The sequence below is a fragment of the Patagioenas fasciata genome, chromosome 17, assembly GCF_037038585.1.
Source record: "Patagioenas fasciata isolate bPatFas1 chromosome 17, bPatFas1.hap1, whole genome shotgun sequence".
In the NCBI taxonomy this organism is placed as follows: Eukaryota; Metazoa; Chordata; class Aves; order Columbiformes; family Columbidae; genus Patagioenas; species Patagioenas fasciata.
In genome coordinates, this window is record NC_092536.1 from 1,823,197 (window position 1) to 1,839,529 (window position 16,333).

Genomic DNA, 16,333 nt, shown 5'->3' on the forward strand with positions numbered 1-16,333 from the left:
GGAACCAGCGCAGCCGCGGAACCTCCCCAGGGCCTCACGGTTGCCGCGCACGCGCGGTGCCGCCCGCGGTTGCCGTAACGTTGGGCGGGGCCCGGGGGGCGTGGCCGCGGCGCCGCGCTCGGCGGAAGGAGGGAGGGAGGGCGGGAGGCGGCCCGGGGACTGCGGGCCCCTCAGCGGCGAGCGGGGATGAAGGACCGGCTGGCCGACCTTGCGAAGGTTCGGGCTCGGGGAGCGGGGGAGGCGAGGAGCGGGGCGGGAGCGGAGAAAGGCGGGGGGCCGTTACCGCCGCCGGGGTTAACGGGGAGCGGCGGGCGGGCCGGGAGGGGCTGCGGGGCCGACGCCTGGGCCGTTCCCGGTGACCGGAGGGCTCTGATGATCCCGTTCCCGGCCGGAGGGGGCGGTTTCCCCCGGGGACCTGTAGCCGAGCTCGGGCTGTTGCGATTTTTATAGCTCGGTTTCCTCCAGCGCGTTCCGAGCGGTAACGTTTGGAACGACACACAAACTGGAGAATAATTTTGTTTTCGAGCTGCCCGTGGGGCAGATTTATCCGCTGGGGAGCCGCTTACCCAGTAATGCGTCAGTAAAACCGTCTGCAGCGCTGATTTTCCACATGTTTACAAAATGGTAGCTGGTTATGTTTATATGCTCTTTTCCTTTGCCTTATTTGTGCTTTGAAAACAGTGTCCTAAAGAGAAGGGAGAACTGGAGGGAGGTGCCATCATGTGTCCTCAACAGGATATGGCTTAGTTAAAATAAAAGGATATTCATTTTTTTTTTTCTTCTTTCCTTTTTATTTCCTGAAAACAAATGGAAACAGAGAACACCCAGGAGTCCTGTGATGGTTCCAGGACTCCACATACATGTAGAAGTTGGCCCATGTTGAGCTGAATGCCAGTTTAAGGCTTGTTCTTCTCAAGTTCAGTTCTTGTGGGTCACAAAACTCACTTTGGAAGCTCCATCTCCAAATGGTGGAGTTACCAGTCTCTTTATCTTCCTCTCCAGTAGGATGAACCAGCATCTGAAAAGTTTTCGCATTATTAGATTCCAGTATATTTACCAGGGAAGGTGTTTCAGAGTCATGCCAAAGAAATGTGTAATTTCTTTCAGGTTGCCTTATTCCATTTTCCAATTTCTAAATGTGTTCAGGTTGTAGGAATATCTGCCAAGTTTCCGTGATGGTTCGCGCTTCCCAGAAAGAGGAAGCAGGAAACGCCGATCTGAATTGGCTTTTTAATTTATAATGCTAAACAAGTAGACTCCATTCTCAGTCGAAGCAGCGCTGGACTGTTGGATGGCTTTTCAGCAGCGGCAAGAACATAGCAACGATTGTATAAAGTATTCTCCGAGCCTTCAGTGCTTTGCTGTTAACAGCTACAAGTCCATCTTAAAATGGCATTAAACCAGCTGTAGGATCTGTGTTCAGACAGTGTCAGGTATTAAAACCAGATGTCCTTGTAAAGGTCTGTTAATAAGACTAAAACATTTTTGTTACTTGTGTTGTTAAATCATTTGAGGAAGAGGTGAGATGTAAACTTCTACTTGAGTGTGAGGGTTTGGATCTGCATTTTGGGGTGCATTATCCGTATGGGTCAAAAATGACCATCTTGTTATCTGCTGAAATGGGTGCAGAGCTATCTATTGAAATGCATTTTTTGTGCTAGATCAGTGAATCATTTTAAATATATGCCTTTTATATTGCTTTCATTTTGAGTGTTACTGAGGATATGTTAGGTATAATCTTTGAAAAATACAGTTATATGTGATGGTAGTTGTTTTTTTAAACAAAGACCTGTAACTTCAACAGAACTGCTATTTCTTAGACATTCACTTATTGCCCCAAAAACTGTTTAGGAATGAGTGAAGAACCACAAAGTCTCCAAAGTTAAAATCGGTAGAATTGGGTGGTATGGAAACAAATGCAAAAGGATCCTTTTCAGAAAGAGGAAAACATGACTGAGTTCTGTTTTTCCTGAATTAAGCTCTTACATTAGTCTTTGTTCAAATGCAGAATTTAACAAAGATGGGCTCTATGTTTTCCATGTCATAACAGTGTAAAATAAGTTATTGTAGGCGATTACCGAGGGATGTTCCTCTGGTTGTACAATAGTGCCGCTAAATGTGTGTTAATGATTGAGCTGCCCAAGGGGCCGGACCGATCTGCCCTCTGTGAGCCCTCCATGGCTGCTCGGATAGGAAAGGATCCCTGGAAACACGGGTGCGATAGGAGGAACTCTAGCACTCAGTAACCTGCTCTTGAGTCCATTTGGGTGGGAGATAGTGGTCAGTTGTTATCCATGCAGGCTGAGGACTCCACGTGATCTGGATGAGCAAAAACTAACCTTGATGGCAGTGTCAAGGGCAAGCAGTAGTCCTGGTTTGGGGTCAGAAGCTGTTTTCCATTTCAAAGTTTGTTGAGACATCCCAAGCCAGCCTTATTTCTGCAATATGTAAGGTATGGCTGTTTCAGAAGTTTCATAAACCATCGAGATAACTGAGAAATTGTCTGAAAAACTGGATTCTGTCATATAAACAATCGTTGAGGGAGCTTGGTCTATTTTTGAAGTCTGTGAATGTTTATGGGGTTGTATGGCCCAGACTTTCAGTCGCAAGGTCAAGGTACGAGCTGCAAATAGACGTCATTAGATTGCTCTTGGCCTTGAGGTGACTTTTTTTTATCAGTTTTATGTAATTCCGCTTGTACGGAGGAGGTAAGGTCTGGGAGGAGCCGTGTTTCTGCTAAACCCAATGACAAAAGCGAGTTCTTGGTTTAATTGTGTGCTCGTCAAAAGAAGGTGCATCACTTCAGTTGAGGAGAGTTCGCAGATCAGCTTATTTTGGATAAGTGGTGATTGAAGAACAAAGAAGAGAGGTTGGCAAGTCCTCAGATTCCTTTCGAGTGCTGATGTTCAAGATAGATCGACCATAAATCCTTCAACAAATATTAGACAGCAGGTTGGTCTGTCACTGGTGTTGCAATGCAATGTAAAGTGAGATGTGGAGCTGGCTCAGGGTGGGCAACCAGGATCCTCCTTCCCCCAGCACCCGCAAACGGGACTGAGAGGAGTTTGGCATCTTCCCCATGCTTCACGTTCACTCAGATGTTTAAGATTTTCCTCAGGTCTTCTGACCCAGCTAAAAGCTGATGTGCTGAATCTCTTAGCTGATACTATTTTTATTATCTTTAGTTCAGTTAACTAAATACAGGAAGTGGTTATAAACAATTAGAAAGATTATTCTTTGCTCAGTAAATGTAAGCAGACAGTGCTTTTCTATGTAGATAATAAAATTAAATATCTTTAAAGTGTAGCTCATTCTTAAATGTTAACTTAGAGCTGGTAGCTTTGCGGTACTGCAGTCTCTGGTATGGATGAAGTTGGGTAACTTCATTTGTGCACAAACTTCCTTGCTTATTTGTATTAAGACTGTTAACTGATTACAATCCCTAAGGACAGATTCTTAATACTAAGTAATATTATTAATAATACTAATAGAATTAATAATAATATTAATGTTAAAGAACTCAGTATTAGAGTTCTAGCAATCATCTTCCCCAAGTGGGTAACTACAAGAAGTGCTCAATGACATGCAGCATTAGGATTGGCAATAACATCTACATTCATTTATTTTGGATGGGCCAATACGGTTGTCCTGAGCATGAAAACCACATGATTTCTTAAAAAAATATTGTCCTGTGGCTTTATGCACCCTCTGAATTTGCAGAAAAGGAACTGTCCCAAAGTATAGGGAATAACTTTCCTTGGAGATTTGGGGCACTCTTAGCACATGATGATGCACAGATTGTCATTGAGTGTAACCTTTATTAGATCGTAGCAGTGTTTGACGTTGGAGTTGCAAACTTGTCATGCAAATAATACGCATCTCACCTAATTTAATAAAACCAGAAACAAAGGGCTTATTGGGTAATAGGATCAGGGTTTAGGAGCAGAAGGTGGGTGGTAGAAGATCCAAGGCAAAGGTGCTTGTAGGAAAAAAGGTATTTTGAACATGAATATCCCTTAATGTTACCTATCTTGTAGTTTTTTGTCTAGCCATTTGCTTTATGGTAGAATAATATTTTGTTGTATATTTGATTTGATGCAGTTCAAAGAGTGTGTGTTCTACAGAGGGAACTGGAGAGCATGGAAGCTGCAACTGTTTGCCTTTATTGATGCACGTTCATTCTGCATTTGCTTTGATGAAACGTGAATCTCAGTTGCTGTCAAATGGGTCTGTTCTGCTGGGCTGGCTGCAGCGCTCGCTGTGATTCGTCACCCTGAGCCTCCGTCTCCTCGGCTGCTGCTGGGAGGTTCATCAATTATGTACTGCATGTGTGGTTTAGTGCAGCGTAATTATGTCTAAATTGCTGTGGAACAGCAGCCTCCAAACTCCCCAGGGGCAACACTGGGGAGCAGACGATAGCTTTTTGTTGTAGCTTGCATTAGACGTTTAGCGTATGATGTGACAAGTCAGCGGTCAGCGCCTCTTCTGGTGTTTCTTTGAGAGGGTTGGTTACTGTGGAAATATCTTTACGCTGAGGTTGTTTCCGGAGAAGTCCCTGCCCCGGCGTTCACAACTCCGTGGTGCTCGGTGACTTTCCTTGACCTCTCTGCTTGTTTGCTTTTCAATTAAAGTCCTCAGAAGAGGAAAACTTACTTTTTTTGACTTTGCAGCCTATTGACGAAGCAGTGCATGCAGTACATGCAGGAGCAATGTGGAAGAAGTCGTCGTTGTTTCAGAGCACGATCCTGAGCTTTGTTTCCTAGATCTCTTTTCTTGTCTTTTACAGTGTAAAGGAAACGAAGATGGGGAGACAGTTGTTGTTGAAAAAGACCATTTCATGGATGACTTTTTCCAACAGGTAAAGTTGCAGTTTTCACCACACATTAAAGACTTAGAGCTTTCTTCCGGTGCCTGTTAATTTCTGTAATTAGGTTTAACAATTCAGCTACAGACACCTCCCCAATATTCTTTGCAATGGGATGTCAAATCAAATCAAACATTGGTAACATTTTGTGTGTTTATTTCAGAGTATTTTCTGTCTTAACTGCGTAAAAGTGTTTTTAACTCCCTGTCAAGAAGGAATTATAATAACTTACAGAGTTTTAATAGTAGCACATAAGTTTTTGGGTGTACAGATTATATTTGCTATTAAGAATAGCCTTTTTTCTTACTTTAAAAAAAGTGCATGCAGTTTAAATATCAGCATTTCTGCTGGTTTTCTGTCAGCTACTTAAAATGTTGCAATGAAATTTTTTTTTTTTAATTACAAAATGATAAAAAAAATGCCTTGAATTCTCCTCATGTTCTCCTTGCCATATTTCTCTTCCTCTAGGTTGAGGAACTTAGAAATAATATAGCAAAAATAGCACAAAATGTGGAAGAAGTGAAGAAGCAGCACAGCATTATCCTGTCAGCACCAAACCCTGAAGGAAGTGAGTATCACTAGGTTTTAGATTTTGGAAAAGTGTGGCTAGATATTCGGGAATATTTGTTTGGTTGTTTTAGCTATCCGTAGGAATAGAACTTCAGGTGTTGGGAATGCAAAATGTAACACAATTTAATTATTTAGATATTGATGTATTTTATATTTAATTAGTATGTTCATTTGCTTACTTTTACCTTTTCAAAGTCGTAGGAGCCACCGTCTCTTTATCCTTCAGCACTAACGCTCCAGCCCCTGCAGCAGCGGCACTGAGAGTTCCAGCCCTGTCTGTAGAGGCTGTAGCCCCACGGCTGGAAGCGGAGATGTCTGTTCAGAAAGCACAACTCCCAAGTTTAGGGAACGTACCCACAAACATGGAACTTTCTCTGTTCTCACCACCCAGTTCAAGGCGTGCCTGGGTTTGTAAGCAGGGCTCAAAGAAAAGGGAAGGAAAGATGCTGAGATATTTGGTGAAATGTTGCAACGCTGGCTTCATATTTATCTTCTGTTGATGAAAACTGAACTTGGGATGTTAGCGTTTCTTTATCCCCTATTTTCTTTCTTTATGGATGGGCATCATATGCTTGCATTCTAAGAGCAGAGATCTAGTTAAGTTCCTCATGAACGTTCTGTGTAGCATTCTTCAAACAATAGAGAGAGTGCGTGGTAGAGTTATGTTAATGAGAGTAAAAGCAATGAGTCCATGATAAAAAACAGAACTAAAAAGATGCGAGATAAATCTTTATTTTCACATGATAGACTTCAGTGAACTTTCCTTTTGACCAGAAAAGGAATATTACCCTGGAAGAACTGGATAGAGAAAAAAAACATGGAATATTTTATCACCTGGTTTAGTTGGCGATTTGGGAATAACATTTCCCAAGTGTGAGTGCCTGTAATAAGAAGCAGGAATCTCATAGTATGCTGTTAAAAAATTGTATTTAAAATACTTAGGAGTATAATAACCTTTTTCTCTGCATGGTTGTATTGGATTCAGTTATGAGGTGGCAGGGCAGAGCTGTAGGTGTTGCTGGTTTACTGTTATCAATCATTAACAGTTCTAAAGACATACATTTTTTTTTTTTAAAGGAACAAAGGAAGAACTTGAAGAATTAAATGAGGAAATCAAGAAGATTGCTAATAAAGTCCGAGCCAGGTTAAAGGGTAAGTTGTGAGGAGACACAAAACTACTGTCGCTTGCAATGATTCAGGACGGCAGCAGCGTTACAAACTTGATGCATTGCAGTTGAACTTCTGACCTGTAAAAGCTGCATTATGTGTGGATATATTGTATTGCACAGCTTTTGAAAAAAAAGAACCACCTCTCTGTCAACTACTTGATAGCCCATGTCAGTAAGAGCATCGTCCTCTCCTTCCCTCCTCGGTGAGCTTCACCGCTCAGAAATAGCAGGTGTCAGCACAGCCTGGCTTGTGGGACGGGACAACAGCTCACGTGCTGTCAGCAATAACCCAGCAAATTACCACGCAAAGTAATTAATCTGTGTAGGAATGTATCCTGCAACTGAAATGCTGCGTTTTGGGGACAATGATTTGGAACGATATGAACTGCAAAAAGACAGTTGCCACGGCATAAATGTCTACTCAGGGAATTGCTCTGGAGTGCTCATTTTGTTGTGCCTTTACCCTATGAGTGTGTCTTAATAGTTTAGCATAGGTGAGTGTCATAATGATACTATATTACAATTACTATATGCTGTTGTCCTGCCCTAAACACTAGGGAACGGTGTTTATAGGTTTAGCTGTAAGAGCAGCATGTGTTGTTAAAGCTTTTGGAATTTTTCCATAGTAGTGTGACTCCGTTAAGGGTACTGAAGTAGTTACTGTGGTTTAAGATCTGTACCAACTACCTAAATTATTTTAAATTTATATATACATATATATATGTGTATATATATCTCACTACCACCCCTCCCCTCCCCCTGAAATGTTAAACATGTCTGTGGGGAGCTTGTACGTAAAAAAAGCAATAATAGTATTTACAAAGTAACTGAGCCACACTATTAAATTATACTGAATGTTGACTCATAGTATTCTTGTATTGTTCTTAGCTATTGAACAAAGTTTCGATCAGGGTGAAAATGCTAATAGGACATCAGTGGACCTCAGGATAAGAAAAACACAGGTATGATCACTTAATAAATTTAAGGGAAATAAAAGTATTCTAGTAAATCAGAGAATGAGTTTTGCTTTTCTGAAGTAGAGTCAGAACTTTATGTTCTGTTCCACTGGAATGTAAATACCGCTTGCAGTTGTTGTGCAGTAGTATTTGCTGTATGAACAAAATTAAATGTTTTTGTTCCATGTGTTTAAATCCTCAAAACCAGCACTCTGTGTTAGCTCACAAGTTTGTGGAGGTCATGACGGAATACAACGAGACCCAAACCCTTTTTCGAGAACGCAGCAAAGGTCGGATACAGAGGCAACTGGAGATAAGTAAGTGACCTGAATACAGCTTTTTTAAATTTTAATTTTTATTTAAGATGAATTGTGTTGTTACTGCATTATGCATCTTGGACATCTTCTTATCACGTGGCATAAACTTCAGAACAGCTGTAAGAAGAGAGAGAAAACTTAGTAGAGAATTTCACAGAATCACAGAATTGACTGGGTTGGAAAAGACCTTAGAGATCATCAATCCCCTCATCTAAATCATCAATAGAGATGTTAAACAGGACTGGACCCAACACTGACCCCTGGGGACCCCACTAGTGACTGGCCGCCAGCTGGATGCGGCCCCATTCACCAGCACTCTCTGGGCCCGGCCCTCCAGCCAGTTCTTAACCCAGCAGAGAGTGCGCTTGTCCAAGCCATGGGCTACCATTTCTTTTATGGTGAACATTTTCTTTGAATTGCCATCCTTCTACTAAGGTCAAATTTTATGTTCAGTGCTAAGTGATGTTATGTGAAGTGTCATTGTTTTTGCCGTAGCTGGGAAGACCACCACTGATGAGGAGCTGGAAGAAATGTTAGAGAGTGGCAATCCTTCCATTTTCACTTCTGATGTATGTACTTCTGCTTCACTTGTGTCTCTTTCCTATTGTGCTGCTTCTGCTATTTATAAGTGTGCCAGCACATATTTATTTATGTCCATATCTTTTTTCATTCTCCCGAAGATTATATCAGACTCTCAAATAACTAGGCAAGCTCTGAATGAAATTGAGTCGCGTCACAAGGATATTATGAAGCTGGAATCCAGCATACGGGAGCTGCATGAAATGTTTATGGACATGGCAATGTTTGTGGAGACGCAGGTAAATGAACCAGTTCAAACACGTTTACGTAAATGGGATTTTTTCCTTCCCTGGTCTTCCTCTTTGAAATATTCAGGAACAGTTGCTTATATTCAGATAATACAGATTTAGTGGGTTCTGACTGTGCTTAGAACATACGAAAGTTAATCACTAGAGGTTTTTTGCTTTGCTTTAGACAAATGTATCACCTAGATATACTCACATGTGCTATGAATAACTAAGCATAGACTCACTTTCCAGCTGGTACAATTAATATGCTCTTCAGCATCCTTGTATTGCAATATACTTGAACGTTCTGTGCGTGTGTAAGTAAAAACAACTCCCTGCTGGCCCGTGGGCCAATATCTTGGGAACTGGGGATTCTCCCGGACAGGGAAGGGAATGGTGGGGTAAAACAGAATGTGCGTTACCGAGGGTGCGTGCAACGTGCACGTCATACAGAGGTGTGATCACTGTTGGAACGACGTGAACGTAAAGGGATTGACGAGCCGTTCAAGTCACCTTTTATATTCATAAGCCTCGTCTTGACATGGATGTAAATTCAGTCTATTTGTAGTCATTACATACTAGTTATCTAACAAATATGTTTAACTTCCATTCCTAAAACTCTTTGACTTACGCAGGAAAGTGAAAAGAATAATGTTCAGGAGAGAAACTTCCCTGAAAAGGACTATTTTATGAACTAGGTTTTGTTCTAGAAGTCCTGTGTTGCTTTGATATTAAATATGTAGCCAAAGCAAATTAGTAGCAGTTCTTTTTTGAATAAGAAATGAACAAGTTACTTGTGCATCATTCTTTAACGCTTTGCTGTTTACTGCTGCTGATTATTTCTTCTGATGGACAGAAACACAGGTAATACTTCCTGTAATTTCTCACCAATCCTCCATTTCATTACCAAATTTCATTCATTGTAATTGATTTTAATTTCTTCTGTATTGACATTCTAAACCCTCAGGTCTGAGGAGCTTTTGAAGTTGCTACTCTGTGTGTTTTCTTAGATAACTGTTAAAGCTTGTGTGGACGTAGTCAACATCCTTTCCCATTCCCGGGGGCATCAGGGGTTTCTGGTCTCTTCGGTATGTTGGGTGTGATTTTGGCTGTTCCACACACCTCGCGTTCACAGGGGTGTTTGCAGCTGATCAGGGTTTGTTCCTGCAAAAGGGAGAAATGTGCCTGCCCTGAGCATTCCCTGTTTGGTTACAACTTGAGCCCTTCCTTCCCCTTCCCTTTTGCCTTCACACATCAAAGCAGAAAAAATGTCACTGAGAACGACGTGATTCACTTGCTTAAACCAATAGAGATGTCCTATAACCTTTCTTCTCATAGGTTCATTAATCAAGGATCCATGGATTCCAATAATAAAATCTTCTCAATTTCATTTTAAGGGTGAAATGATCAACAACATAGAAAAGAACGTGATGAATGCATCAGATTACGTGGAACATGCAAAAGAAGAGACGAAAAAGGCAGTTAAATACCAAAGCAAAGCGCGAAGGGTACGCTCATGTTAACTTAGCGCAGCATGGAGAAACCTGCAATTGCCGTTGATTTTGTTGTTGTTGTGTTCAGTCCTTCAAGGTAGAATTAATGCCTGCATTTTACTTGTGATACTTAAAATTAGGTTATAAAACATCACAATTTCCTTATAAATTAGTGCGTGACAGTGAAAGATTTTTACGAACAAACCAACCCATAATCCGGAGGAAATCGGAACATTTCCAATGTGAATTAACTTGTTAGAGTTAATATTAAGAATTGTTATTACTGGTAGAAGAGGGAAACGTCTTGTACTACAGAACCAGATGAGCGATTCATGCGCAGCTCAGGCCATGTCCTCAATTTTCCAATTAAAAAGCTGTCATTTACAGAGTGTAAAAAAAAAAAAACACCCAAAGAAGAAGTAATATTTTATGCTAGTCGATAAACCCACATGTTCTTCTTACCGTCTTTGATAACTGTATAGATATTAATCACACCAGATTACTTGTAAGCACTTTAAAAATGTTTATTCTTATGCATGCAAGAATATCCAGATAAATTAATCTCAATTTGAGGCTACTGCAGGCTTTAATAAGAGGCGATCTAAAAGCTAAAATTTGAAAATAAATGCAAATCTTAATGTGTTTGATCTTAAAATAATAATGCCTTATTTTTTGACAGAAAATGTGGATAATTATCATTGTGTCATTGGTGTTGATTGCCATAATTGCTCTAATTATCGGTTTGTCTGTTGGTGTTCGGTGATGCTTGGATAACCCCGCGTGCATGACTTCTGCTGGGGGGCAGTAAGTAACTAATGCACTAATTTTGCTGTCGTTTGGCTCTGGTGACTCGTGTTGTGCTGGCCCTGCATGTCCCTGTGGTCAGAACTGGGGAGACCTGAGCTGCAGCGCCCCAACTTTTCTCTCTGTGGATGTGAAAAGTTCTTTGCATGCGGCCATGGAAATGTGACACCTAGTGGTAACCGCTGCGTGTCACCTAGATGTCACCAAAGTGTGACATCGAGCGGTAACCGCTGCATTTCCAGAATGCGGCACTGCAGGCGGCTCCTCAACCCAGAAGGGCATCAGGCCAGGAAATCCAATCACTGTCTCGCAGTACTTCTAATTCTTTTGCTTCTGAAAGTTCACATCAGCAAACGATCTGCACTGAGATATGGCATCCTAGTTACGCTTGGAACTTATCAAACATAGGTTTCTACGGTTTTAAGTAGAACGTTCCCAAAGTGGATGTCTGCAACCATGGAGCTCGCTGGTATTCCTTGCAGGGCATCCCAAAATTCCTTACTCAGGAGCTGTTTATGAATACCAGACTGAGTGAAAAGGTGGGAAATAACCGTGTATTTGTAGAAGGAAGTCGGCCAAGATTCCAACTGGAATTTTGGGACATAAATTTGAGAATATTTTCAGATTTCTGCTGTACTGATCTGCCGTTTCTGGTCAAGATAACAGCTGACCAGGCCGGGTAGGACCAGCAGTTGAACTCGTGTGGGTCCAGCGGAAACTCAGCTTTGTACGTTTGGTCTCTTTGGATGTGGAGCGCCGTGCGCAGTCTGTCATTCCGACAGCTCAGCGGGAACTCACTTTATTGTACTAACACTCTTAACATCAAAGTTTTTAGTTTTGATATTACAGTTTTTTCTCCGCTTCGGTTTATGGGCAGATAACAGGACTTAGTGTATCGTTGCTTATAGTCAGAAAAACCTGACCCGGTGTCAGCCTTGATGCATTTCCATAGAACACATCACTTTTTTTGGTTGCTTTTCCTTGCAGCTCTGCTGAGCTCTTACCCACACAATGATTTACTGATGTGTTCTTAAATTCCACTAAGTGTGCAATAGGGAAGGTTTGAGCAGGCTGCAAATATTTATCCAAGAGGGTGGCAGTGGGGAACGTCACTGTTCTCAGACTTGACCTTGATAACTAAGTGCTCGCTGTCGCATCTGTTTTTATGCATAATGATATTTACAGAAGTTTGGTATGAGTAAGAGCAATTATTCTGTGAAATACAGGAATGTTACACAGCTCTGTCTTGTAACTATGGCAATATGTGTGTTAGAAAAGCCAGACTAACAATGGGAAATCATAGCAGTTGTTCTTTAGAAAGACAATTCACACAGAGATTAGATATAACTACTGTTAATTAATTTTCTGTGGCTATGCTTGTATTTAAAGAGCTCTGTATCTGCCACGGTAACAGTCTCAACTCTTCTCTCTCTTTTGCAGAAATTGATGTTCATAATTATTTGTGTAACCGTGTTGCTTCTGATTCTTGGCATTATCCTGGCGACAACCCTGGCGTAGCACATTCCAGGAGGCGCGAGCTCAGGAAAACCAGACCTTCTGCACCAACCCATGCCTTACCCTGTTACCAAACCTTCTGCACCAACCCATGCCTTACCTGTTACCAAACCTTCTGTACCAACCCATGCCTTACCCTGTTACCAAACCTTCTGCACCAACCCATGCCTTACCCTGTTACCAAACCTTCTGCACCAACCCATGCCTTACCCTGTTACCAAACCTTCTGCACCAACCCATGCCTTACCTGTTACCAAACCTTCTGCACCAACCCATGCCTTACCTGTTACCAAACCTTCTGTACCAACCCATGCCTTACCTGTTACCAAACCTTCTGCACCAACCCATGCCTTACCCTGTTACCAAACCTTCTGTACCAACCCATGCCTTACCTGTTACCAAACCTTCTGCACCAACCCACGCCTTACCCTGTTACCAAACCTTCTGTACCAACCCACGCCTTACCTGTTACCAAACCTTCTGCACCAACCCATGCCTTACCTGTTACCAAACCTTCTGTACCAACCCACGCCTTACCTGTTACCAAACCTTCTGCACCAACCCATGCCTTACCTGTTACCAAACCTTCTGCACCAACCCATGCCTTACCCTGTTACCAAACCTTCTGTACCAACCCATGCCTTACCTGTTACCAAACCTTCTGCACCAACCCATGCCTTACCTGTTACCAAACCTTCTGCACCAACCCATGCCTTACCCTGTTACCAAACCTTCTGTACCAACCCATGCCTTACCTGTTACCAAACCTTCTGCACCAACCCACGCCTTACCCTGTTACCAAACCTTCTGTACCAACCCACGCCTTACCTGTTACCAAACCTTCTGCACCAACCCATGCCTTACCCTGTTACCAAACCTTCTGCACCAACCCATGCCTTACCCTGTTACCAAACCTTCTGCACCAACCCATGCCTTACCATGCTCTGTGCTGATCAGCACCTCTCACTAATGGTTACAGATTCAAACAAAATCACTCGTCATGTTTACTGCTAAACGAAGATCAGAATGTATTAGGATGCGGATGGATTTTCATCATAAACTCTACCTTTGTGGGACTGAAACTTGCTTTTAAATTTTTTTGAACTAAAGTACCGTAGGATTTGTTTTCATCTCAGTGTTACAAAGAGTTGCAATAGGGAGCTGAGAGTCTGAGTTTGGACTGTTGGGCTTTTTTTCCTCTTGCTGATAGAATTCTAATCACGAATTTTAGTACCTTACCAGTGCTGCTTTTGTAGCACCCTTGTGAACGTTTTTATGAGACGCAGCCTTGTCTTTAAGTGTATTAATTATTTAGTCACCTTAACCTATATAAGCTTTATACTTAAAAATATTTTTCTCCAACAAGTGCTAAAATATTTTATCCTAAAAAGACTACTTATTTAACTGCCTATTGCCTTACACTTGAGAAGACAAAGAAAAGGTTTATTACACTCTCCAGGTTTTATTCTATTTTATTTTTCAAAGTGACTGAGGTAAATTGCTTGAAATATTTCCTTGCCTTATAATAAAAAAAAATAGTGGCAACATTTCTGGTAAAAGACCGCAGTAATGAAGCACACTGAATTGGAATTTGATCAGATAATTTTACACATAATCCTTGTGCGAAGGAACCTGCTGGATCAATTTAGCCGTATTGTTTGTGTGAATAGGAGAGGAATCACACTTTATAGAGCCAAGTCAAGAGCGCTTATTCAGAGCTTCTGATGTTGGTGTGTGAATAGAGCGCAGAGGGACAAACTCCCGCAGAAGAGTCTGAACCGCGAGACAAACTAAGACACTGATTTGTTATGGGTGTGTGCTGTGTAACATAGATGAAGTGTTTTAGGATATCCATACGTGTTGTGATGCCAGCTTGCCAGGCGCGAAAGGCTTCAATGTAACCAAATAACTGCATTTGATGTTAAAGGTTATTTTTGTATTTTTTGTGTAAAATATTTGTAACTTGAATTTTTGACTTCTCATGGTTTAACGATACGCATGTAGATATGTAGATATATTTACACTCGAAGGAAACGAGAGGAAAGTATAACGTGTGCCTTTTTAAACACGGTCGACGTTTCCAAATACTCACCTATAATGTTAACCGCAATTACTTGCTCCTAAAAGTTGAGAACTCTTAAACCGATGTTTCGTTTCAAGTGGCTGAGATCAAAGTCGCTCAGTTGACTTCATGAAATTCAGCGAAGTTTACAATGTCTGTTGTATGCATGAATACTCCTGCTTTGCTCTCCAGATACACTGTGAACGTGCCGGAGCTGTTCAGATCTCAAACATAGGCAAAAAAGAAAGAAAACCTTCTTATTGGTCTTTTTCAAGTCAGCCAGGAAGAAGCCACTTGAAAAATTTTGGCTTCGTTATGAACAAATCTCTTTACCTCTAATCCCGAGCACTCGCCGTGGTTTGTGAGGAGGTTTACATGCAAAGCGAGGAGCGATTGGTTCCCTTAGTGCTCATTCTAGGTAAAATATATTTTTTATTCTATAGTTTTTAGATTTTTATCAGTAAATATTATTTATACAGACACACAAATTAGTTTGGGGGGAAAAGCCAGTTCTGCTGTTCAACAGCTGGTGACCTAAAGTGACCCCCACAATCCCATCGTGTTGAATTTTGTTATTTATAATGAAATAATTTACCCATCAAGACCAGAAATTGGAACAGGCCAATCCCTGTGTTTTACTTGTTGTTCTACAGCTGCCTCATCGAGTTTGTTTTAAAACAAAACTTGTTTTTCACGTGAACCTCTTTGTTCTGTTAATATTGGAGGGGAGTAAATCTCTAACCTATGCACTAATAAATTGATCTAAGCAAGTATCTCGTGGCTGGTTTTGTATCCGTGACGTTATTGTGAGCTGGGTGAGGATTTCCAGTAAGGGTCTCAATATCCCAAGGCTGCTTTTTGCAGTGACCCATCACACAACCAATGGCTGGGTCTGTGTATTTCCCAAAACCTTCTATCCAATAATGTGTAGAGATTATTGAAGTAGCTGTAGAGATAATTATGAAAGTGTTAATGGGATCTATTAATTTAAGGTATGCCCGTGGAATTTTGCTTTACTATTAAACTTGAATATGGGAATTATTTATTTGAATAAAGCTATTCATGTCTACTCAACAATTCCTCATAGAAGTGCATCTATCACGGCGCAGAATTGCAGTAGCCGTTTGTTCCCCAAATCTGGAGTGGGCTCACAGTTTGGATGTACAGGTGGTTACTGGAGCCGATGTTTAAATTCAGGTTAGATTGATGTTTAAATTCAGGTTAGATTGATGTTCCAACAGTATCTTCCTCCCCCAGTTTTTTTGAGACATCTTGAGGAAAAACGCCCAAGGTTTCATTTGTTTTGGTACAGAAATGAATGGTGGTTGTGACTTTGAGCACGAGGACGTGCGGAGCTGGTGGGGAAGCGCTTGGCAGTTGGGCAGCCAATGATGAACCAGGTGATAATTAAGCAGTTATGCTTAGTGAGATATTTTTTTGTGGTATTGGGGAAACTGGATTGGGAATGTTGCACTTCACAATTAATAAGGTGAATTTGTCCGCAAAGGCAAACCAAGAAAGTGAGGTCTTAGCACAGGGAAAAGGTTAAGCGGTTGTTCCTTGAAAGATGGATACAACCAAACCGCCTGGGTGATCTGTAAGTGCAGGAATCTGCTGCTTCTCACCTGTGCGAAAAGCACCAAATATGGACATAGATTAATTCAATAGAATGAACCAAAGCTGTTTCTAAATACTAAGGTGTCTTTATTCTCCTTCTCTTCGTGGTGTAAAACACAGAACAGCTGCTGCCAGACAGCGCGAGATTTGTTTAGCGGAG

At 41.4% G+C, this 16,333-nt stretch overlaps 1 protein-coding gene across 3 annotated transcripts; it reads left to right on the plus strand.

Annotated features, from left to right (window-relative positions):
- The first annotated feature begins 113 nt into the window (after window positions 1-113).
- STX2 (syntaxin 2) lies at window positions 114-15,329 on the plus strand. Of its 3 annotated transcripts, XM_071815860.1 has the most exons (13): window positions 114-216; window positions 4,787-4,858; window positions 5,333-5,432; window positions 6,512-6,586; window positions 7,492-7,565; window positions 7,768-7,876; window positions 8,372-8,445; window positions 8,557-8,694; window positions 10,080-10,190; window positions 10,855-10,915; window positions 12,420-12,741; window positions 12,814-12,923; window positions 13,068-15,329. In XM_071815860.1, exons 1-13 carry the CDS (start codon window positions 187-189, stop codon window positions 13,445-13,447), a joined length of 1,656 nt encoding a protein of 551 aa, XP_071671961.1. In that variant the 5' UTR covers window positions 114-186; the 3' UTR covers window positions 13,448-15,329. The 3 variants fall into 3 exon arrangements, with proteins under 3 accessions (XP_071671961.1, XP_065707450.1, XP_065707451.1); XM_065851378.2 differs by lacking the exons at window positions 12,814-12,923; window positions 13,068-15,329 and having other exon boundaries at window positions 10,855-10,979; window positions 12,420-12,559; XM_065851379.2 differs by lacking the exons at window positions 10,855-10,915; window positions 12,814-12,923; window positions 13,068-15,329 and having other exon boundaries at window positions 12,420-12,712.
- The last annotated feature ends 1,004 nt before the right edge of the window (window positions 15,330-16,333 follow it).